Here is a 25,193-nt window from a genome sequence, read left to right as displayed (position 1 = left end):
TGGAGAGAGAGAGAGAGAGAGAGAGCGAGCAAGCAGGCTCCAAGCGCTAATATCATCTGTTAGGGACAGGACTCCATTTGTACTGAGTCTTAAAACTGCAGCCTGCTGTCGTGTTTTTCTTCTTCTTCTTTTTCCTCTTCTTCTTCTTCTTCTTTCTTTGATCCACTGTAAGAGATCTCTCAGAGTGGACCTTATGCTTAATTTATGCACTGTCATACAGCGGTGTGAGCTGTTTTCGGCTGTTTGGCACACGACACCATCGTATAATAGAGTATTAACATAGCTGATTTCATTAACCCATTAAGGCCTGAGTCCGATCCTTAAAATGTTTTCTAAATCCTAACAGATTTTTGAAAAAAATATTAAATATATTTTTTCACGATTTTTCAAAAATAGCAGATCTACAAGCTCGTAGCGCGGCACTCGGTGCCGCACTATGAGCTTGTAGATCTTCTTTTTTTGAATAGCCAAAGAAATCTAAAGTGACACAGATGCGTTCCAGGTATTAATGGGTTAAGCACTTAAACCCTCTATGCTAAGGAAACCTGACATGAATCCGTTCTGTACTTGATCCGCTCTCTTTTCCCTTTACACCAATCTCTTCGCCAAAATATTTACGATCTACAAGCTCGTAACTTGTCACAACATGACACGTTGTGAGCTTATAGATCCGCTATTTGTTGCAAATAGATGCCAGGGTTTGGCTAGTTTTTATTTGAGCTTTTGAAACTGCTACAGGCTTGTTCAGATTTTTTTAAGAAACTTTGCTCCATATGCTTCATACTGTATCTCATGCTTATAATGAAAACATTGTAAAAAAATATTTTAAGCTGATAGTATGATATTCTTTGTCTTACCTACACAGCAGCCGTAGGAGAAGGTTTGGAGTCAGTGAGAATAGGTGGTAAGGATGAAGTACAAAATCTATTCAGTTATGAATCACTTGTTCTTTTTTTGGTACGAGTACCTACTGGTTAGCTAGAATAAACTTGCTAGAACCCATTTGTTTCCATTACTACAGAATGCTAACAAGCTTCTTGTGGACATTTCTCAGTAACCAAAGTACTGAGTTAAAAGTGGTCTTCAACTATTTAACGAGAACCTTATGTCAAACCCAAATATAAAAGAACTAAAATATTCTATGAACTCTGTTCCCCATAATTTTAATTAAGAACTACGGATGTAGCAGTTGTGAAACTGAACTGGACACCACAAACCAAATGATGGGCTCGAATTGCATAACTGTCTTCCCATTTGGCGGTAGATATAAAGTATTGTTTTTTTCCACTCAAACTCTCATCAATAAGGTCTCAAATACAACCAGTAAAGGGTTAACTAAGGTAGGCGGGACAAACCGGGGGTAGGTTAATAGCGGACTCCTCGATTGGCTCTGACAGGCAGTTAATAAATGAGCTGCGATCTGATTGAATTTTCTTCGATTCGATTTTTCTGTTGTGGCCTTTTTTTTAAATCCCAGAATAAGCACTAATACTGTACAGAAATTCTGTCCAGATAGTGCATACTGTAATTGTTCTTGTATCCCTGGCACTGCATCGGTCTCTTCATCCTCCTGCCATATTTGCTCCAAGGGCTAATTTCAGTCTGGTCTGTCCCTTCGTCCTTCTCCCTCCTATCAGTGTTTTGTCCAACATGGCCGACATTCTGTCTCCATCTCTTTAGGCGTAACCAACAGCGAGCAGGCAATGGCTCAAGGTTAGCGCGTCCAAGATGCCAGGTCTCATTTTGTTTCCTGCCTGCCGTCCACTCAATTTTACAGCCCAGTAGCCTGAGAAGAGAGGGGCTAAATCTGCTGGAAGGAGAAAAGAGAGAGAGAGGGAGAGAGGGAGAGAGAGAGGGGAATGGAGAACAGGTTGAAAGGAGAAACGAAATGATTGTGCAGCCTGTCACTGAATGAAGTGGATCTCATTCCGTGGGCACTAACAACTCAACACAATTAGTCACTTCTCACTAGCCCAGAGCTGAGACTCACTTTAGGGCTTCAAAAGGCTGCACGTCGGTAGAGACAGAGAGAGCAGAAGAAGGAGGAGGAGGAGAGGAAGGAAGGAGCAGTGGGGGAAAAGGAGTGATGGAAAGAAAGGGGCAGAATAAAAGGGTAGAAAGAGAGAGAAAGGGAAGAAAATGAGTGATAGAATGAGGGAGAGGAGAAAAGGCAGTCCCACTGTCTGTCGCTAAGCACTGCCATTACAGCAGCTTCTCTGCGGAGAAATAAGAGACTTAGAGCTGAAATGGCCCTGAGCTCTGCTGGAATGGCTCCTTGGGGAGCCCATTTACTACAACGCTCACCAGATAGAAGTGGGCGTATGACACAGAAATGGGATTGATGCACTGTTGGCGCCACAACACCCTGTTCCAAGGCAGAAAACCTGTACAAAAAGATATCCTAACATACTTCTGAATAAGATTATGCAGCATTCACAGAAACTGAACGTGCTTGGCTGGTCTAACTATGTACTAAACTAGCCTAAAAAACAGACCTGTTGCTTATATGAGACGAAACGCATTTTGCACTGTATGTTACCCACGGTTGAACTCCTGAGAATGGGAGAGTACATTTCCCTTTTTCCCTTTATTAGTTGATATGGAGGGGGGGTAGTTTGCTGCCACCGCCACCACCACCACCACCCAGGAGCATCACTACCACCATCACCTCTATCTACCACTGCCACCCCGAAGTTTACCACCACCACATGCCCTGGGAACAAAAACACAGAACCATGACGAAAGTGGGTGGTGCGTGGAGGATCAGGGAAAGAGGAATGGAGAGAGAAAGAGAGAGCAAAGTTTATCCTGGGCCCTGGGCTGAAGACGCAGCGTGACCAATTGAGGTGAAGGGGATGAATGAGCCCATTCACTGGGGATCCTTAATGAAAGAGCTCCTGACGGAGTGCCCTGAATGAGGGTGGGCCCATCTGCTGGGCCGCACAGGCGTGCCACAAACCAATGACCTCAAAAATTACCCCAGGAAGCACTTTGGGTGAGGGACGGTCGCCCCCAGCAACAGGCTCCAAGGGGGTTTGCATTGGTAACTTCAATCAATCCCTGAGCCAACTTCTTAAACAGAGCTAAGTGTTTTTTTGTTTTTATCCTTTCGTTGAAAGAACTCTGTGTGAAATCGACTTAAGAATGAAACACCCCCCTCTCGCCTTTTTATTTGTATTTTTTAAAGGAAACTGGCACTGTTCGTCCCATGAGAAAACATCCAGGAGCTTCAAGTTGCCAGCTTGGTTAGAGGTGGTGGTGTTGTGGGACACTCAACACACAAAGACCTATTTGTCTTAGTATATGAGTTATATACAGCAGTAACTGTGTGTAACTACTAGTCACTGCTATGTACATTATTTCAGAATATTCAATAGCAGGAAACAATGAAATAGAGATAAATAGAGATTCCACTGTCCAGACTAATGCTGAGTAAACACTAGCCACGACAAAAGCTGATAGCTATCAGCGACAAAACGACCAAGTGTGGTCACTGTTGAGTCAACACACTTGTTGCTGTCGTCAAGCGTGCAACCATGTGTGGGAGTGCCTTTTAGTTAAATATAAAGGCTAAAAAGAACAGGGAACTGGTTGATGGCATGAATTTGTTTTCTCCCCTTCCATTCAGGAATTGTGTGGACAGAAGTGGAGTAAATGGTGAAACAAAAACAGCTCAACTTTATTTGTAGCTTTTGTAGCTTGTCACGCAGTGACAAGTGTCAGGTGTCAGTTTGTATCTTCATGTCTCGGGCTTCCATCGAAATGCAGCATTAGACAGAAAGGTAGGGAGGCATCTTGGTCGTAGAAGAATTTGGAAAAATCTTGAAATGTAAAAAAATTGGTGGCCTATATTATATCATGTCATCCCTACTACTGTACTAGCTGCTACTGTCAAATAAGGCAGAATTACCTTAATAGAGAGAGTACTCGAATGGCCCCAAGGTGAGTGGACATTAAGTTTACCACAAGTTTTTAAGGAGCCTGGTTCATAGTATCTTATCTCGTTATTTGGTTTTTAATGTATTCAGCACTCTGGATGTGCCGGAGGCATGCAGGTCATTGAAGTTTCTCGTTATTCGTCTCCTCTCCCCTCGTACAACTTTTGACAGCGTGAAATGACAATCCACCCCTGCAAGCGTCTTCTGCGTCAAAAAGTAATGAGACTGTGCTGCCGGAAATATCACTACAAAGCAAATCGGGGCGCCCGCACTCAGTTTGTCTGACTGCGCCTTCAAACGCAACCTGCCTGCCTGCCAGCTCGCCTGCCTTGCTTTGCCTCACCATGCCTGACGAAAGAGAAACGAACAAAAAAACTATCAGAATCAGAGACAGAGAAGAAACAGTGAGGGAAGCTCCCCGCGTTGGAACGAGAGAACAAGTGAACGAATGAACGTGCCGGGGAGCCCTTTTATCCAAAGAATGATTAGCCATCCGAAACATTTTAAACCCCCTCCACACACACCACTCGTGCACACGCACACGCACACGCACACGCACACGCACACGCACACGCACACGCACACGCACACGCACACACACACACACACACACACACACACACACACACACACACATACATACACACGCACACACACACACACACACACATATACAATCACACGCACTTTGAATTTGTTCTTCAAACGGAAAACAGTTCCATCGTGGGGGTGTGTTGGTGGAGGAGGGGAGCCATGTTTCTTGCTGGGAAGCACCAGTGATCTAGCTCTCTAATTGTGGCGTAGCTGACAAGGCTGACGTGGCTGTGAGCTTTTTAAGCGGGGCTTTTTGCTTCAGCCCCCCCCCCCCCCAACCCCATCTTCTCCACCCCCACCGTTTTTCTGTCAGATCTTCGTACCAAAGGCACCAGGGAACACAAAAGATAAGACACCCCTCAGATTGGGCGCTTGCGCCCGTCTGCCAGTGGCTTTGTGCATAAATACAGTGCTAATTTAGCACAGTAATAGGCCGTGATGCTGGCCTAATGTGACCACAACTTCACAGCAGTAGCATTACAGAATGACAGCAGGCGCTGTGCAGTAAATGAAATGCATACTGTTTTGCTAACAGAAAGGCAACATGCAAAAGTATTTGTTTTTTGTTTGTTTATTTTTTGTCCGATAATAATTGTTACGTTATGTCCTGATTTCCTTCATATGTATATTTTTTAAAGTATCTCGCTTTACAAAGTTAGAAGGGGACGACGATTCTGACACTTGGCAAGAGCATAATCCTTCTCGTCTACACTATCACCACAACAAAGTCATATTCCAGACATTCTGAGTAGCATTAAACATCACAGAACACAGTTTTCCTGTCCCAGTGATGTCAATTTCAAACCGCCTGGAAAAACAAACAAACAGCCAAGTTGTCAAGTTGTCGTATGAGAAATTTGAGGGAGGCACTAACAGCAAAAGATGACAAAGACTTGGCGAGCAGCGGAGGCTGGAAGAGAGAAAGAGAGAGCAAGAGAGTGAAGAGGGAACGGGGGGATGTGTTGGAGGGGGAGAGGAGAGAGAGAGAGAGAGAGAGGGGAGTGGAGTGGAGTGGAACCCCGGCTCATAAAAATCAGTATTATAACAACATTAATTGATGCTGCTGAGTGCCATATGCGGTGCCATATGGAAACGGAGCCCCAGAGGCCTGCTATAATAGACAGCCTGCGGCACTGCACACTACTTGGCACGTTTACAAACAAGGGACGTCCCATTAATATCAGCCAAGCTTCCACAGAGGGAGAGAGAGACAGAGAGTGAGGAAGAGGAGTGGGAGAGATGGACAGAGGGAGGATGAAGAGGCGGGTGACAGGGGAGAGATGGTAGAGAGAGAGGGGCGGGGGGGGGGGGCTTAGGATGGAGAGGGAATTGATGGAAGAAGGGTGGGGTGGTGAAACAGAAAACAGGAGAGAGGAGAGATCACCGAGTCTCTTTGTTCAAAAGCCAGTGTAATGGAGGGTAATCTGCCTCATTTTCAAATGTGCCCTCCCCCTCAACAGCAAAACAAAAACAGCAGCCATTATGGATGTTTATTAATTAACAATAATGAATTGACATCAAGTATGAAAAGGGGACATATTGATTTGGAATCTTAGGCCCACCTCCTCTTCCGCTGCGATAGGACTGCAAATCAAACCTGCGGTTCTGTAATTACAGTAATAGACAGCCCCACCCCTTTGGGATTGATGGCACCACCCTACGCCCACCTAACTGTCACGCCCACCGCAGATGTCCGCAGATGTAATCACACACACTCACACACATACGCGCACGCTCGCACACACACCTCAGCAGGTGAGGTGATTGATGACGCCCTGACAAAGGCAGCGTGAACACGGTGCGTTTAACCTTTTCTCCTCCTAATCATAGGGCAGACATTATTTACAGCTCCCGTTCACACAATTTCCAACTGTACCTGGTCACCCAGTGCACCGTCTACCAGCGGGGGTCTGGAGAGAGAAAACCACTGCCATTATGGCTCCATACAAACAGGGCCCGCTGGCCAGCGGCCTACTATTTAAGATAAAATAACACTGTCATTATAAGACGTTTTTCATTCTCAGAATTATCCACTTAAACCCTATATACTTCATTGACCGGAGTCCCCCACGACTCTATACCAGGTCCGCTCCTTTTTTCCATCTACACCAAATCTCTTAGATCTGAAATTCTTGCAGAATGTTCGCCACAGGGTTCATGTGGTTAAATTACTTTTTGGGTCTTTTTGAGACACACGCTACATGTACGGCTAAGAAGAAGAGGTGGGTGCCCCATAGTGTGAGTGAGAGTAGGGCCCATACTGTATGGGTACATTTTTACACTTACAGAGTTAAATCAACTGTCCAGATTTTGGCGTGTACTGCTGTGTTTTTTACAATGACAGACTGCTGCATGTCTGTTCACATCACCAGACAACAGGCGTGGGGAGGAGGGACAGTGAGAGAGAGACGGAGAGAGAGAGAGAGAGAGAACGTGAGCTCCTGGTGGAACTGAGTTGTCAGCCATTCTGTTGGGTCTCAGACGATATGAGTTGAAACAAGAGGAGCATACAGCTGTTTCCTGCCTGCCACCCAGGGAGGCAGATGAACGGAGAGAGAGACAGAGAGAGAGAGAGAGAAACAATAGAGAGTGAAGGAGAGAGAGAGAGCTCTGTGCTGTGTGATGTGCGCTGATGTAGCAGCAACAGCAGCCTGCAGGTCAAATGCTGCCGGTGTTTAGTGTTCGTCTTCGTCTCCCCAGCCCCGCTTTAAATTATTCACAGCCTGAAGATGTGCAGTGAGACTATCTCAACCCCCACCACACACACACACACACACACACACACACACACACACACACACACACACACACACACACACACACACACACACACACACACACACACACACTCCTGCACACAGGTACACATACACATTTTCTGCTTGTCTTCCATCATGCCTACCTCTTCTCCCCTCCCTCTACATCTCTCCTTACCGTTTAATTTCTTTACCTTTCCTCTTTCTTTCTTTCTTTCCCTCTCTGTATATATTTCTTCTCCCTCTCTCTCTCTCTCGCTCTCTCTCTCTCTCTCTCTCTCTCTCTCTCTCCCTCTCCCTCTCCCCCTCTCCTTCGAGGGCTTGTTTCGGAGGTAGACAACAGACGTTTTGCTCCTCTCTCTTGCTGGTTAATCCACCCCTCCTTCTCTTCATCCCTCCGTCAACCACCCACCTTTCATCGCTGGCTCCATCTTTCGCACTCCTGCTTTCATCCTCTCTTCCCTCTCTTTCCTCTCCCTCCATCCCCAGCTGACAGACCGGAGGCAGGCACACGCTTTTAAAGGAGGAGGAGGCAGCCAGCTGCCAGCTTCTCTACAGCTCTCACTCTCTTACACACACTCTCTCTCTCTCTCTCTCTCTCTCTCTCTCTCTCTCACTCTCTCCCTCCCTCCCCTTTCTATCTCTCCTTCCTGGTCTCGAACTTTTTCTGTCAGTGTCTCTTTGTTTGTTTTTACATTCCTTCCATCTGTCTGTCCTGTCTTGTGGTTGTTTTTTTTGTTTTTGTTTTGTGGTTGAGGACATTGGCAAACAAGTTTTTTAATTTCTTTAAAATATTATTATTTTTAATTTTGTTATCTCCTATTTTGTTTTTGTTACTTGTTTTCCCCATTGCCCTTTGTCTTGTTTTCTCAACCCCTATTTTAATGATTTCTGGTGTGTCTTTGTCCCACTACGTTATCTTCCACGCTTTCAGAGATATCCCAAGGTCAATCGGTGAAATCCCCGGGCGAGTCGATGGCACTGATTAAAGATCACCTCCCACGAAAATGTTAATCGCTGCTGTATAGACAGGAAGGGAGCTGCCATTTTGAGGACTGCTGTGGTTGTCCCAGGACACCATGGGGATCTTCTGCCAAAGACGCGGAATGTAGCATAACGTTTGCTGGCCTTCGCTGTAGGTTAGGAGTCCTGTTGATGCACTTTGTGGCCAGGCGTGGAGTACAGGCCATGAACACACACGTTGCCGTGCAAGGTGAATTGTGCACTCCCATCCCAGAGGGAAGAGCATGACAAAAGCACAAGCGATAAATAGTGAGAGAGGAAGAGATAAAAAGAGAGGAAGAGGCTGACATGGAAATCGAGAGGGAAAGTAGGAGGAGAAGAAGCCAGAGAGAAATCCAGGCAGAGACAGAGAGAGAGGGGAGTAGAATCCAGCCCCAGCTGTTGCCACAGGACACTCATTTGTAATTCTTTAGCTTGCATGTGACAGCGTTTGATCATTGCAGAGCGAGGAGGAAAGGAGAGGAGTAGAGAGGTGGAGGAAGGAGGGAGAGGGTGGCTTGGGGAGAATTGCAGAATCGCCCCAACCAACCCCCCGCCCCGACCACCACCACCACCCAACCACCCACACACACACACACACACCCTCTCGCAATCGCTGTCACGCAGTATGAATGGCCCCTCTGGCCCAGTGACAAGTCTAGCGTGAAACGCTCGGCTACCCCCTGAAATTAACAGCAGAAGCCCCCCCAGGCCTCCCAAGCACCCCCCCCCCCCCACTCTACAACTCTACCTCCGTCTGGTATCTCCCTCTTTCTCTGTGATGATGGAGTCGTTCTCTCCCTTTTCATCTCTCTATTTTCTGTCACTCCTCTTTCTGTGTGTTGACAGTAGTCGTTCAGTAAACTGCATCTGTAGTGCTCATCACAGGACTATCCAAAAGAGAGAAGTGCGTGCGACTGTGCGTGCGTGCGCGTGCGTGTGTGTGTGTGCGTGGATGTGCTTGCACATACAGTATTTGTTTTGGTGTCAGGTGGTGAGCACAGAGACAGAATGAGTGGGAGAGAAATAAATAGATTGCAAGTGAAAATTCATGTCTATCCATGGTTGTGTACGTCTGTGTTTGAGAGAGAGAGAGAGAGAGAGAGAGACTGTGCATACGAGTTTATAGAAGAGCGAGAGAGGCTCTGCGTGCGAGAAAGAGAGAGAGAGAGAGAGAGAGAGAGGAGGGGAGTAGTCTCTGCAGCAGCAGTAGTACAGAGCCATGCCCGGAGGCTCAATCTGTTCCTCGCTGAGCTACATCAGTGTGAGAGACTACGGCAGCAGCAGTGGTGGTGGTGGTAGTGGTGAGGGCCGCAGGGAAACCTCCACTCGCTCCATCAAACTGTCAGCCAGCCAGCCAGCCGATCCTCATTGCGCAGGGAGGGGAGTGGAGAGTGAGAGAGTGAGAGAGCGAGAGAGAGAGAGAGAGAGATAGTGAGAGAGCGCGAGAGACTGAGACTCTTGGCTGCCCCCGGGGCCAGTTCAAGTCAACATCCCATTTCCTCGCTGCTTCCTCGCCTAATTTCCTCCTACGCGCCCGACTTAGATTTCCAAAGCCCCGGACGGCATTTTCTTCTTCTTCTCCTACTGCTGTTGCTGCTGCTGCTGCTGCTGTTGGGCCAGGGGGGCTAAGAGTCAGGGGCCCCGGAGCCCTGTCAAAACATAGGGAAGGTGCTGAGGGTTGTGTGTGGGTGTGTTCCCGTCAGAACTAGCTAGAGAATTACCTAGCTAGCTAGCTGTTGTGAGGCTATAGCACTGATGGTCAGCAGAGAAGCAGAAAGCCAAAAGGGATGCAAAAAGATTTTGGAATTCTTATCACATCAGCTATTAGATTTGATAATTAATAGCGTGTGCGCACACACACAGACACACAAAGCCCCCCCCCCCCACCCCCTAAATTCTAAAACATTGATGGATAGTCTTGTTGGAAAGCAGAAGCGAGTGTTTTAATTTAGTGAAGGTGACAGGGGAGGGGAACCCTTCAAATTCACTCCCTCCCAGTACTCCCTACAGTAGTATGTCATCGTTATCATCAATCTATCCATCAACCCCATCTGTCACCTCCCCTTTCTCTCTCCCACATATACAAGTGTACTGTAGCAGAACTTGTTTTCAGTGGTCTCCTGTGTTGTTTGCATACATGGACGTTGTCAGAGTGTAGAGTGTAGTGGAGCCTGTCTACTTTTGGCTCCCGAATTCGCAAATATATCTTTCCTCACTCTCGCTTGATTTACGTGGAGGCCCCTGTTAACTCTTCTCCTTACTGTGTGTGTCAACATTGGCTGTGTGTGCGTGCGTCCGTGTGAGTGCGTCCGTGCAGTAAATCAATAGTGTTAATGTAACTCTGAGGGCATAAAAATTGTACTGTACCCAAATGGACCAGTAAGGGCCCATGGGCTAGTAAGGGTACATTTGGGAACAAGGAACAAGCTCTATTACAGTACATCACATGGAACAAATACAAGCTCTACGACAGTACATACTGTAGTTACATGGGACTGTAGTGTGTGTGTGTGTGTGTGTGTGTGTGTGTGTGTGTGTGTGTGCGTGCGTGTGTGCGTGCGTGTGTGCGTGTGTGCGTGCGCTGGCCTGTGTGTACGGGAGGTGAAAGGTACAGTAGGGTTGATTGATATATTGACACTTCTATGGGGGTGTCTGATTCAATTACTCCTCTATACTCTAACAACTGTACAATACTGTACATGGATCTCTCTGTCTCTCCGTCTCTCTCTTTCTCTCTCTCTGTCTCGCTCTTTCTCTCTCTCTTTCTCTCTCTCTTTCTCTCTCTTTCTCTCTCTCTCTCTGTCTCTCTCTTTCTCTCTCTCTCTCTCTCTCTCTCTCTCTCTCTCCACAGGCACCCTCTATGAAAGAAGCTTTCAGCAAAGCCATCTCTCTCTGTTTATTTGTACAGCTAACGTGGAGGTTTTTTCCCTTTACATTAAAACCAGCCTGGCTCTGCCCCTTCCAGCGGTCAATATCATTTCTAACCCCTCTCTCTCTCTCTGCCTCTTTCTTTCTTACTCTAACCCCTCCCTCCCTCTCCCTTTCTCTCATCCCATCTCTTTCTCTCTCCCTCTCTCTCTCCATCCTCTCGCTGTCGCTCCCTCCGGAGCCTCCATCCTCCTCAGGATCGATACCCCCCCACTAATCTACGGCCTCCCGGGCCGGCCCCAGTGTAATCAGCTGACTTCCCATGGTGCCCAGCGGTGGGGTTAAAGGTCAAATGGCTGTATAGATCTGATCCTGTGATCAAATCACTCTGCTAGCTTGGAGCTTTCAAATTCAGTCCCACCAGGGTTAAGAGCAATTGCTTGGATTTTTCTTCAGTCTCTAGGAGGTCGCGGAGGTTGAGCGGTGCAGTGATGGTGTTATGTGAGCTGTTTAGATCCTATTGTAAGCGTGACACTGACCCCACTGCCACTGAAAGGCTATTTACACTGTATTGGGGGGAAGTATATAGTGGCAGCCGTGGCCTTTTTCTCGCCATTGAAAATGGTCTGTTCTGGCTTTTGAGTGTTCTTTCCTTGCTGTACTAAAGATGTTTTTCTTTTCATGCTGTTAGGCATACATACAGTACCACTTCTCATAATGTTCAAGTCTACTGCCTGTGATCGGCTGAACAAGTTACAAATCTGCATAACATCTTCTTTTTTTTTAAGAAAATACTTACATAACACGGCATGTTAGGGATTATCCTTCTAATAAAGGTACTATACAGTATGTCTCTCAAGAAGACTTGCAGGACTAGGCACATTTGAGTTTTGTTTTGGATGAAAACCCTGGGATTTTCAATCTGCATGCACTATGGTTAAAATACCAACTTAATCCACTAAACTAAATCCGCCTATGGGCAATCCAGACTGGGTTGAAATGTATTTTGTCGGGCCTTGATGGCGTTGTAATGGATGATTTTACACTTGGTTGCATGCTGAAAATAGCCGATTTACAAGCTCACAACGTGTCGCGCTGCGACACGTTGTGAGCTTGTAGATCTGTTATTTTCAGAGCGCAACACCCGAGCGCAACCAAACCCAAAATGGCTTGTCTTTAATTCTACTGGATCTCTTCTCCCTCCCTAACATTTTAGTCCATTTTTCTTTCCTACGAAATTATCAGTATATTTAGTCATAGTTTTAGTCATCATAGCTTAGGTTTTATTGAATTTGTATTGAATTTTTGTCAGTGAAAAAGGGTAGTCGACCAACATTTTTCGTCATAGTTTCAGTCGACGAAATCAACACTGGTTCCAATACCTGTACGACTCTACTCATTGCTTAAGCTTGGACTACCAATAGACGACACATACTGACACGAACACAGGTACATTCAAGGATTTCCAGCCTCTGTGCAAACCCAGCACACGGTCTTTGGGAGATCATCTGCTGGTAGTTTTAAGCCTGGCAGGAGGGCGGCCAGCAGTCTTCAGGCTCCGCTGGTACCGCCCTAGAAAGTGAGACCACCATGGCACCTCATCCCCGCAGCCGCAGGGGGGAAATTGCGGTGGGAAATTGGTGTTGTTCCATGGGTATCAGACGCTGCTTGAGCTCTGCGGCTATCTAAATGGGCCATTACCTCCTCCCTGAGCTCTCTCACCCCCTAGGAGGGGATCTCTGGGCTTGTCTGCACTCTGTCTGCCTCTTCGTAACCACGGACGACTAAAGGCACCATCTGAACATCGGTGGTTGTTGTATATGAGGAGAGGAGTAAAGTGGTTTTGTTCCAAGATACCATGACAATAGTCATGGTATCCCATTTAGACCTGGAAAGAATCTGAGACATTTTCTTTTTATTTGGCTATTCAAAAATAGCAGATCTACAAGCTCATACTGCTCATATTATTCATATTTATAATTCAAAGATTATTATAAATCAAAAATAATCAAAGCATATATAGCTTGCTGCTTAGCAGAAATAGAAATAAAAGAAAATGTAATCAAAATATATTTAAAAATATATTTTCGTGAATGGAAATGACAAACAGTTGTCAGCTTCCTGCCTTGGATTTCGGGAGGTGTAGCTCCAGACTCTATCTAGCATTTGGAGATTGTGGAATAGTTGTCTGGCGTGCGTGCATGCATGTTTTTGGTGTGTTTGCCTATCATGCATGCAGGCCAGTATTCAGCACAATCTGGCAAGCCTCCTTCTCCTTTGCCTCTCTGCTCCCCTCCTTTCCCCTGCTTTCCTCTCACTCTATTGCCCCTCTCCTCCTGTCCTTTCCTGCTCCCCTCTCTCTCTATCTCTTAGGCGGTATTCATAGCAGAGTCTCCACTGAGTGTGACAGGTGGAACGGTGATGATTAATTTGGCCGGTCGTTTTAATGTGCTGCAGGATGCTCAACGCTTATTGTCTTCCCCCCACCTAGCATGTCTGTCGGAGTCTGCCAGTGAAAAATGTTGCTGAGAATCTAGAGATCCATTCCAACCTCCCAGCATTCCCTCTGTCTCTTTCTGTCTCTCTGTGTATTATTCTTTCTTCTCTCTCTCTCTCTCTCTCTCTCTCTGTGCTCATTTTAAACCTGAGGTATGGCTACGTTGTCATGGGGAGCCAATGCAGGTCGAGGCCCCTGATTCCAGCCAAGGAAGAGGCCCCGCTGGTGGAATAAATTAACTGTCTCTGAAGTGTTGAAAGCTGTGTAAATGTCAAACGCATCCATCTGATGTGCTGTGCCTGGGTGAGGGGGAGTGGAAAAGCTGGATGGATGTGTGTGTGAGTGCGTACAGTGTGTGTGTGTGCGTGCGTGCGTGCATGTGGATGAGGGGCGGGTGCTTATGTGCGAGCCATCCGGTGAAGTCTGTCCCTCGTTACCCCCTCAGTGTTTGGTGGTTGCCAGGTGCAGATGTTGCTGCTCGCTGACTGTCTATGAAGAGCCTGTCAGGTTTTTCCTTTTTTTTGGGGTGTTTGAATATGCACACTGCAAAAGCCTGAGTGTCCCTATTTTGGACATAGGTGAAAGGCAAAAAAATAATTGGACATGTAAAAAAATAAAATGATATATATTTTAAATATATATATATAAATTATAAATACATTTCTTTATATATATATATATATATATATATATATATATATAAAATAGCGAAAGTAGCAGGTCTACAAGCTCACAATGCGCAGCATCGCAACGAAGTATATTGGTCATAAGTGGTTAATTTAACTTTGTACGAACTGCACAAATGGACCTGTAGGGTCAGTGTATGAGAGACAGAACTGAACTGATGGACAGGAAGGGAAAGATTTGTGAGCAGCACAAGATTTTATGTCCCTCGTGCCCGCTGGCCACGCAAGTTGCTTGGCAGTGTGTTTTTTGGTGTTTTACTGTTTGGGAAGGCCTTGATTAAAATCTCTTTCCCAGTTTAGACTGTCGGAGAAGGGCAATGTACCAAACATTGTCACACGGAGATGTGCACTTGGTGTGCACACACTGAAGCATACTGTATTCACACATAATATACATATAAATACAGTACACATAACACACACACTATGTGTGAACACATACAGTATGCACATGCAAGTGAACATGCATGCACATACAGCATGTGCACACTTGCATGTGCACCCATATGTAAATGTGCGGCCATAGGTTCACTCATTTATTTCCTTTGAATTTCTTGCTTTTCAGTTCCTTTCCACGGAGCTGTGCCTGTCCTCTCTCACCCCTGCTGTGCATCCTCTATCGCTCTCCCTCTCTCCCTCTTTCTGTCTCTGAGCCCTGGCTAGTATCTGTCTTTACGCTCTGCGGCAGTGCATGCTTCCTGTAAAAGCAGTGGGATAAGCTCCATGCTGTGCTCTTTTGATATTATTTTCTTTCGCTCTCCTTTGCCGGCTACATCCCCGCGAGGCTTCATCCCTCATCCCTCATCTCTCACAGCTCCTGCTGTAACAACCCGGGCCAGCCCACACCCAGGGAATAGACAGGTCCAGCTTGTTTTTCCTCCATCACCCAGGGTTTAGGCCCATCCCCACTAATAGGGAAGAACTGGCAACTGCTGTGAGATGGATGTCATGATGTGCTACATTGCAATCTTAAGAACACGTTTACAACTCGTTTCCTGGGAGGGGTTCGTGTCAGATCGAATTGGTTGTTTTTTCTTTCTTTTTATTTATTTATTTTCTTGGTTTTCTTTTTTCCTTCTTTTTTCCTTCTTTTTTTCATTTAGCAGATGGAACAGTAGTTTGTTTTGGATGTGTGTGGTCTTAAATTGAGACGGCAGCGCAGCGGGCGAACAAATGGCTGGTGATTACAGGTTGTGAAAAGCCGGTGAACAGGCAGTGTAGAAAATGGCTGAGAATTAATTTGTCCACAGATGCTGTTGGCTGAGTGGAGAGTTGATTGACAAGAAGGCATAAGCTTCTCTCACTTTTCTCTTCTTAATGCCCTGGACGATGTAATGAATGTCTTTTGACAAGTGTCAGCCTGGAAATTAGAGTTTGCAAACATTCCCAAGGGAATAGAGGAGACATCACAAATAAGCCATTTTGTGCACAAGCTAAAGCACAACATTATTGTAAAATAAGATGTCCACGCCCCAAAAATGGCCTGCACGCTCTTGACACAATGAAAGTCAAATTCATTGTTAAATATAATTAAAATATACTGTATATATAACTATATATACAAGACCATTTTTTCTCAGTCTCAGGAACATCCCCTTTTCTCTTACACCCCATTCCACAATTAAGTAATTACTTTAAGCACTTAAGCCCTATTTTATACTTTTGTCATATGATGTTGTCAAGCGAAAATCTACAAGCTTACAACATGCAGCATTGCAACATTTTGGATAAAATTAAGGACCAAATGATTCCTTCCAGGCCTAAATGAAGAGCTGGGCTATGTTCCTTGTCTGTAATTATACAACAACTAGTTCCAACCGCATATTTCGATTGGCCAAAAGACATACAGAGCCGTGCCAATACCCACAATATACCAACGGGCAAATGAAACATGCCTCATCACTATAAATATTACTTTGCCATTGATTACTGTTCAGTCTGGAGGCTACTAGAAGCTCCTCCCCCTCTGGCATCCTCTACCAGCTGAGCTTGTAGAGTGTTCCAACTCTATTTTGCATCTGATGTTTCGGTGAGGAGAGAGCTTTTGTTTCTCCCGCGTCTCCTGACATCAATACATCACATTATTAATGCTGCTCCCATATATGGTTGAATTTTCCTTGTTTGCGTCTCCGAATTAGTTAACTAACGCATTTGCGCCCGTCACCATAGATTGTCCAAATAGGGCCCCATTTATTAAATACTTGAAACTTTTTGTAAGTAGTGTGCTTTGTTTTGTTTAGTTTGTTTTGTGTGTGTGAGTGTGAGTGTGTGGGGGGGGGTATGACTTATCGATCACATAGCAAAGTCTAACCCCTCTCTCTTATTGGTCTTATGATATGTCCTTGGTTCCAAATAGCACCTATTTTCTTTCTATTCCTGCATTCGTGAAGAAGCACTCCTCTGCCAATCTAATGCCGTTTGCTTCCTCTATTGTTGTGTGTCCTTGTTCTGAGGCCTTGTGTTAGAACTGCCAGATCTGAACAATCAGCACTCGGGCATGTCTTGAATTATTCTGCGGATACAGACACACATGCAACAAGAGACCTTCACGTGGGCGGTTAAGCCACTATATCTCTTCTCTGTTAAGGAGAAGTCACTTTCTATCCCCTGCTTTCACAGAACAGGATGATTCAAGGGCACACTGTTAAATCTTCAGTGTTCATTTATCCATTCGTTCACTCTCAGAGTTAAATTAACACTGAGGATTTTATTGTGCCGCATCAGCAGCCCACCCCCCTTCTCTCTCTCTCTCTCTCTATCCCTCATCCGCCCTCCCAAGAGATCTTGGCCACTGAGCCCTTGTACTGATTGCTGTCGTTACTTAATTATACATTTGGACCCACCGCACTCACAACAGAGGGGCTGCTGTGGCTCCATTGACCCGTCTCCCACCCCATTGTACCCAGCACTGACAGAGAGTTAAACAAAATAAAGGGTCCACTTCAATATGTTGCCACAGAGACTTAATTGACAGATTGAAGGCAGTTTCAATACTGGGCGGGGGGTGGGGGGTGGGGATGGCTTTGTACCGCTCCCTCCCTTTTCTGTTTGTGTGTGTGTGTGTGCGTGTGCGTGTGTGCGCTTGCGTGCGTGTTTGTGCTCTTGAATTGTTGTTTTCAGTCAGCGTGTGTCCTACTATGAGGTGCACTGGTGCTAGTTACTCTCCTGTTTCCACAGCTTTACCGTCTATTGTCTATCAGAGGCCGGGAGGGAGGGAGGTGTGTGTGCAGGAATTACCAACTAAGAACATTTGTTCGTCAGCCACAAAAAAAGCCACGAGGGAGACGGAAGGAAGGGTTAATGATGTGTGTGTGTGTGTGTGTGTGTGTGTGTGTGTGTGTGTGTGTGTGTGTGTGTGTGTGTGTGTGTGTGTGTGTGTGTGTGTGTGTGTGTGTGTGTGTGTGTGTGTGTGTGTGTGTGTGTGTGTGTGTGGGGTGGATTCCATCGAGTGGGATTTAGTGAGATTTTATTTGATTCGTCAGTCAGAAATGAAGGCAGTTGCTGGTTTGGAACTGATTAGTATGAACACAGCTGAAGGTTCATTTTGATTAGATAATATAAATATAAAATACATTGACAGTAGACCAAATATAGGGTTGAAACTTCCGGCTTATAGGCTTTTCCAACAGATCACCTGTGATTTGACAATCTGTTCTCACCCTGCATTTTACTGTGAAATCTACCGAAAGCTAGGTTTCTATTTTTTCCCTTTTCTTTTATTTTTGACCCTAAATCACGGGGTTCCAAATTTTTCCATGCCAAGGATCCCCAACTAGGCATTGCAATTGGCTGCGGCTTGAGAAATGACTTAAAGAGCTGCTATTTGTGTTTCTGAAATGTTTTGAAAATATTTCAAGAAAATGTACATGCCCAAAATAGGGACGGCAGGTTGAAAGTGAAAATTTGAAAACCTTTGCCTTAAATCGCCGTATAATTACATCACATCCTTTACATTCACACGGTATTCTTCCTTCACTTCCTCTGTACCTGTAGGACTGCTGTGAAAATTAAAGTTCAGTCCTTCACAAACCATATTTGAAATACCACACTTAATGGGCGTGATGGGTTTGAGTGTTCTGCAAAGCCACAGCGCTGTGCGTCCTTGAGGGATAAAACGGGCAATTTTTACAGCACTATCAAAGGGTAAAATGACGTGGTTTGTGTGAATGTGAAGTGATTGAACAGGTTCTGTAGTGCGCAACACAGCACGATCGAACTCACGTGGAAAAAACACCCGAATTTTGCTGTTGAGTGCCATGCACTGTTTTTGAACCTTAAAAATGAATCCTCAGGCTGCCAACCCCCAGAAACCCCCTACCGCCCGCACCGCTCCCATGCTGAAAGCTGTCAGTGAAGGGGAGGTTGCACACAAAAACAACAACTGCACTGATTATGAGCTACTAGGGGGGCCCAATGAATAATTCTTTATGTTTACCCATCTCTCTCTTTCTCTTTCTCTCTCTTTCTCTCTTGCAGTGTGACAGCGTCGGCGAGAGTGACATTGACGACAAGGTAAGACTAGCTCTTTCCTCTTGTTTATTCTAACCGTCACCATACACAGTTGTTGAATAACAAATGTTTCACCACTCAACTAGGAAGCAGCAGAGAGACAGGCAGTGTGTTGTTAGTAGAAAGAGAAGAAGAGTATCAGACACCTCGACAGTCTCCTCCACCATTGATTATTTGCATTTACACCGAGCTAGAAAACCTGACGAAAGAAAACAGGTCACAGGAGGGGGTTTCTCTTCTCAATGCAGTTTTTTCTTTGGTGTCGGGTTGTAAGTAGATGTTGTATTATTTTGGGAGCGCCCTATGCTTGAAAATTATGTATACACATATATACACTGCTCAACAGTTTTTTCCTCTTGAGTTCTGCATGGACCACATACAATACATGTATACCTAATTTATCGAATGACACAGAATTCCTCTAATTGAAATTGTTCCGTATCCACAACCCTTGCAGAACACTCGGAGACTGTCTTTTACAACAACAAAAAAACACAATATATCATGAACGCAACATTAAACAATCGTACCCAAATTGGAATCCTCCACAACCGTGCCACAAACTTGAACAGTTGCATCGTCTGTCGTACAAACTCTACCCATGACTAACACAGCCCTGGATAGGAAACCCGGCCTGGTGGAGATCTGTGTTCCGAGAAGTGAACTTTTCTTGTTTTAATTGCGGACAGTGCATTAGACTGCTAGCCTGGCATGGCCAGACTAATATCACTACGTAGATATTAGTCTGGAATCTCTGTGTGGAGAAAAAATGCCTCTGGTGATAAACCTGCCTGACATTTGCATACCGAGCCCTGATTGGTGCCCCACAACTTAGGGGTCAGCAAAATCAAATCACAACCAAGCAGGGCCAGACCAAATCTGCAGAGGGCAAATTATTATAATGTTTTGCACTGGCAGATTCGTCTGGTTTCCAGGTTATTAGACTGCATGTGGATGAGTGTTTGTCATCATAGTAGAGTTCTGTAATTCAGCACGAGATTAAATGACTCACCGCCATTGCAACGGAGGTCAAAAGATAACATCCACCGCATGTAGATTAGACTACTGTATAGGTCACAGCTACTGTAGATGACCTACTGTAGATCAGCTTGTAGATCAACTATTTTCACTATTTGTCACACAAAGCAGATAGGGCTTAAGTGGTTAAACAGTCTACCTTCCAACCTAGATGATTGTGCATGTTAATACCACATGCTTAATCACATTTTATTTACCTCTGGATGTCAAATGACAGAAATCACCTCCATAGTTTGCACCTTACTAAATATCAATGTCACTTACTACTGTCTGTCAGTCGAGTTAACCAAAGAAACCCTAGCATCCCTATTCTGTGGGTGGCATGCCATAATAAGCCAACATTTGGTGAAAAATAGCCAAACATTTGGTAAAATAATTGCAGATCTACAAGCTCACCACACGTCACAATGCAAGGAAAAAGGAGGGGACCAAGTATAGACTCCTGGAGAACCCCCGGTCAACAAAGTACAGTATAGGGTTTAAGTGGTTAAACTGAACGCCAAATATGTACTGTATAATGTCATCAGCTGCAATCAGCGTTGATTTTGACAGCAAATTGAGATTTTTAGAGTTTTAGTCACAGTCTTTTGAATAAAATTCTATTTTGACTAAATCTACAGTTGATTTAGTCGACTAAAATGTATTTTGGGGGCCTTGATGGCATCATAATGGCTGATTTTACACTTGGTTGCATGCTGAAAATAGCGTATCCCGAGTACAACCAAACATAAAATGACTTAGTTTTAGCTGGATCTCTTCTCCACTCGTCTTTAACTAACATTTTAGTCTAGTTTTTATTTGTTGACAAAATTGTCAATATATTTAGTCATAGTTTTAGTCATCGTGGCTTTTTTATTTAGTATAGTATTTAGTTTTCGTCAGTGAAAAAAGGTAGTCGACGAACATTTTCCGTCATAGTTTTAGTCGACGAAATCAACACTGGTTGCAATGTCATGGGTTTTGCTCCATACTCCAGTCAGTTTGACAGCTGGTCTATGAGTATAGTACCAATTTGATTCTTGCATGCTCAATGTTTATGGGTGGAGGAGGCAGCTCACTGATGGCAGCCACGCAGTTACAAGATGAAGCGCCTATGGGGAGGCCTGGCGCCGCCTAATTCCCCCGCAGTTTAGCAATTACTCCCTGGTAAATGAATGCGATAGCATGCCTAATCTCCTGTAAGCTTAGCTACCAGTTCTGTGGAAATGTCTGCGGCTCGCTCCCTATAAATAATACATTGATAGTGGGCCTCAATTTGCATTAACTGGAGCCAGGCAAGTCAACAGGCTTTTATCTCTTCATTGAAGCGAGGAGGAATGGAGGCTGCCGTGCTCGTTGACATGACAGGGAGAGAGGGAGCAGACCTGTCAGTCACCATACGGATGCCAGGCATCACCCTGATGAAGTAAAGAGAGAAGAAAGGAAAGGAGGGAGGAAAAAAAGAAAGGAAGGATGAGTGTATAGAATGACTTATAGGAGGGAGGGAAAAGGAGGGAATGCGGTAAAAAGAAGACAATGTACTGAAAGGAAAGGACAAAGGAAGGAAGGAAGGAAACTTTAAAAGTATCCTCATTTCCTTCAATCCACCTGTTATGTGAAATACCATTGCCAATTTTGTCATAACGTTTGATTAGCAATCAAATTGAGCCCCAAAGGCATGTTTGTTTTTTTTCCTGTAAAGAACAAAATATCTAATATAAAAAGCTTTAGAAAAAGAAAAGGCTTTCATGATCCACAGTCTCATGTCAATCAATCAACCAAATCAATTTGCAGACAGGGCATAAACAACACAAAATTAATAAAAGTGTGAAAGTCAATCAATATCATGAAATTGCAATGCAATCAAGTCATTGTCAACCGCCAAACGTACAAAAAGTTAAGTGTGCTCATGTAGTTCAATAAAAGTGCTTATTTGTTACAGACTACATCAATGCAGGCTGTTTTCATTTATAACACCTATTACCATAAGCAACATGATGAGAGTAGTGAAAACATCCAACATAAATTTCTAAGAAAAGAAGAAGAAAAACAAGAGGGTGGAAACATCATCTGGACAAGCTGTCAACAAAAGTTAGGAAAAAAATGTGTAAACCGCGAAAAAAAAACATGCCGGTGTAAAATTGGTTTCCATGTGGAGAAAGACAAACACTGTCATTTGTAATTGCCCACACTCAAGATCTAACTCACCGCCGTTAATTTCCAGGCCCGGTTGTCACCCAAACAGGTGCCAACTACTCCTGTCGTGCTCCAATGAAAACAAAGACTCCTTTCACATCACATTACCAGCCACCTGAACGCCCACATTGTCACTGGGATTTCATACATTAACTTAATTAGAATATTGCTTGCAGGTGTGCCGCCAGGGTGCAATCGGTTACACAGGCGTATTTGAATAAAACCAACGGGCTGGGCGCTTGCAGCTCACTGCTTGCTCACTGTACAGTAAGTGAGGCCGTTTGAGATAGTAACACGTTGTAAAACATGCTTGAGATAAGAAATTGGGCGTATGTTTGTCTTTTACTCGGAGTGTTAATAACTTGATTAGCATTGTACTTTTTTATGGTGCGTCCAAAGGCCAAGCTGTCTAAAACAGGGTTTGTCTGTATGACTGCATACTATGTCTGTCTAAGACAGGGTCTGTATGACTGCATATGTCTGTACAATATGAACCCACAAGAGTGGACCAATCACAACTCACAGCATGTATTACATCACAAAACATAAACTTAACAGTGGCTGGTGTAGCAGGGAATGGACATAACACAACACATTATGGCCTGAAGTTAACAATTAGTTCATGTAGTGGCATGTAGTGGCAATGCCACTTAATTTGCTGAAGCATGAGGCACCGAAGCTAACGATTTTTTCACAAGCTGCACACACTGTAGGGCAGTGTTTCCCAGAGTAAATATAAAATTTACTCTGGGATAAAAAAGTTTTTCAGAAATAAAACGTAAAACATAATTCAAAAGAATGTCAGATTTTTTTAAAAAATCTAGCAATTTCCAAAAAATAGGGAATAGTGAAAATAGCATATTACAAGCTCACAACGCGTCGCGATGCAACATTTTCACCTTTTCCCTATTTCCACTAGCCTATATTTAAATTGGCTTAAGGGAGGACCGGCCTGCCGGCTGGCAGACCTCTGATGTCACGCTCATGTCACCATGACTCAGCCATAACCATATAAGGCGCAAACAAATCACTCAGCTCCATATATGGGTACAAAAGGGGGCATGCACTGATGACATCAGGGATCAACTCAGTGTGTCAAATCAGGACTGTCTCAATTTAATTGTGACTTCTGGTCACCCTAATTTAACTGTATCATACAGTTAAAGTATGATGATCAATACTACTACAATAGGCAACTAGGCTTACAGTCTTACAGATACTGTAGTATCGATTGCTAAATATTGGAAAGGGAGGCCATACCGTTACTAGTACTATGCTGTATGTCAGTGCCGTGTGCTTCATAGAGAGTAAAACGGGCATGTAAAATTTTTTGTTGAGTCAGGTCATCTCTAGCTAAGATCCCGCCTGATGTTTAAATGGAACCTACTTTCTGGGCTGACTTTCTGCCATTAAATGAAGTTCACCAACAAGAAGCGTTCAGTTGGGGTTGGTAAATGAGTAGCAGTGACCTTGAATAACCTCCCTCATGACTGTACCCCCGAGGGAAAACCCCAGACACTCAGGGATTCCTTCTAGGGAAGAATGCTGCCTCTGTCACCACTGTTACTGAAGCAAAACTTGGTGTGGCCACGCTAAATTAGTTGCCCATGAAGGGACAAACCACAAGCTGGCTCCACAACAGAGGTTTGTGTGTACACAAACATTTGTTTGATTTCCAGTTATTGAATATGAAAGTCATTACTCTGAATACCATTCCAAGGATGTGGACTCTTCTTGCATGTTGTGCCCTTGACAGTCAATTAATTATAATATATTTATATGTTGGAGATGTAAAACACGTGTTAGCTATTTTTCATGTTTTTGTGACACAGAATTGTGTTTGTGAATGGTGATGCTTGTTCACTGATCATATCTGATGTGGCAAGATATCACAAGGCCAAAGTTTGATATAATTACTTCACATGACGTCTCAATTAGATATTTTTATTTGGCTCATGAGAATGCTGTTTAGGCTCAATTGAACAATTTGACACACCATGCGAAATACATGTTTCTACTTGTTTCCATATTTGATTATGGCAATTATTTTTATTGCCTTAATGAAGTTATGGGCAAATTCTGTAATTTAATTTGAAGTGGAGCAGTTTGGCTAAAGCAATTTAAATAATAAAAGATAAACAGTTTCACCCTGCATTTGAAGTTTTGCAGTTTTATGCAAAAGCTGCTGCAAACACAAATTCCACAGCAGGCTGAAAGGAGTGGTTGTTTTTAAATAGTATTTGTTCAACCTTTGACACATTTTGTAGCCACTTCCGATCCCTCCCAGCCTCACCTGCAATGTTATCGGCATGCCAGACAACTTCTGACATGCATCTCGGGGGTACTCTGCCTCAAGATGGTCATTTTCTTTCATTAAAAATTAGGAAGGAGTGAGTGAGAGAGATAGACAGACAGGAAAAGAGAGAGGTACTGGAGCAGAAGAGGGATTTATCCCTTCTACGTTTGTTCAGCTACTTCCCCTGAAGTGTCATCCTAGCTCCATTACGTCCCACTCTGCCATCCTCGCCGGCTCCTCCAATTTCCTCCTTGTTCTTTCTGCCCCAGCAAATAATATAGTGACTGTCTCATCTCTGTGTCTGAGATGTTGCCGTTGGGCGCTAGTAAAACCCTCTCCCTCACAGACCTTAACCATAACACTGTGTGTTTGTGTGTGGTATATTACCCCTGCCATAACCGCAGAAAACCACACACACACACGCACACGCACACACACACACACACACACACACACACACACACACACACACACACACACACACACACACACACACACACACACACACACACACACACACACAGGACGCAGAGGACACCTAGGTCGGCTAATTCTATTTGGCCCTATTTGCCGGGCAGTCACTCAGGGTAGAAACCCTATCTGTCTTGTGATAGGGACCCAGCCCAGGGGACCATTACCACATCCTGTCTGTCCGTCTAACCAGCGACCTCGTCGTCTTTCTTCCTTTCTTTCTTTCGCGTCTCTGACGTGCTCATCTGCCAGGAAAAACGCTGTGGCTTCTCTGACTGACACATTAATTCCTCCCGTCTCTTATCTCACGTATCCCCTCCCCGCCCTCCTCCGAGCATGCAGCGAACGCCATATCGCCAC

At 44.6% G+C, this 25,193-nt stretch overlaps 1 protein-coding gene across 9 annotated transcripts in view; it reads left to right on the top strand.

Annotated features, from left to right (window-relative positions):
- Positions 1-25,193, top strand: part of fbrsl1 (fibrosin-like 1) — a 380,812-nt gene that overhangs the window by 229,527 nt on the left and 126,092 nt on the right. For 8 of the 9 annotated variants that reach the window (XM_080433944.1, XM_080433942.1, XM_080433947.1 and 5 more), the window contains one exon: positions 18,821-18,856. The exons of the other annotated variant lie outside the window; for it this stretch is intronic. In XM_080433944.1, coding sequence (XP_080290070.1) covers positions 18,821-18,856 — 36 coding nt within the window. The remainder of the gene's footprint in view (positions 1-18,820; positions 18,857-25,193) is intronic. 9 annotated transcript variants of the gene reach the window in all.

The sequence above is a fragment of the Gymnoscopelus braueri genome (genome assembly GCF_963280865.1).
Source record: "Gymnoscopelus braueri genome assembly, chromosome: 7".
In the NCBI taxonomy this organism is placed as follows: Eukaryota; Metazoa; Chordata; class Actinopteri; order Myctophiformes; family Myctophidae; genus Gymnoscopelus; species Gymnoscopelus braueri.
Note: the sequence above shows the minus strand (reverse complement) of the source record. Positions and strands in the feature narration are given on the sequence as shown.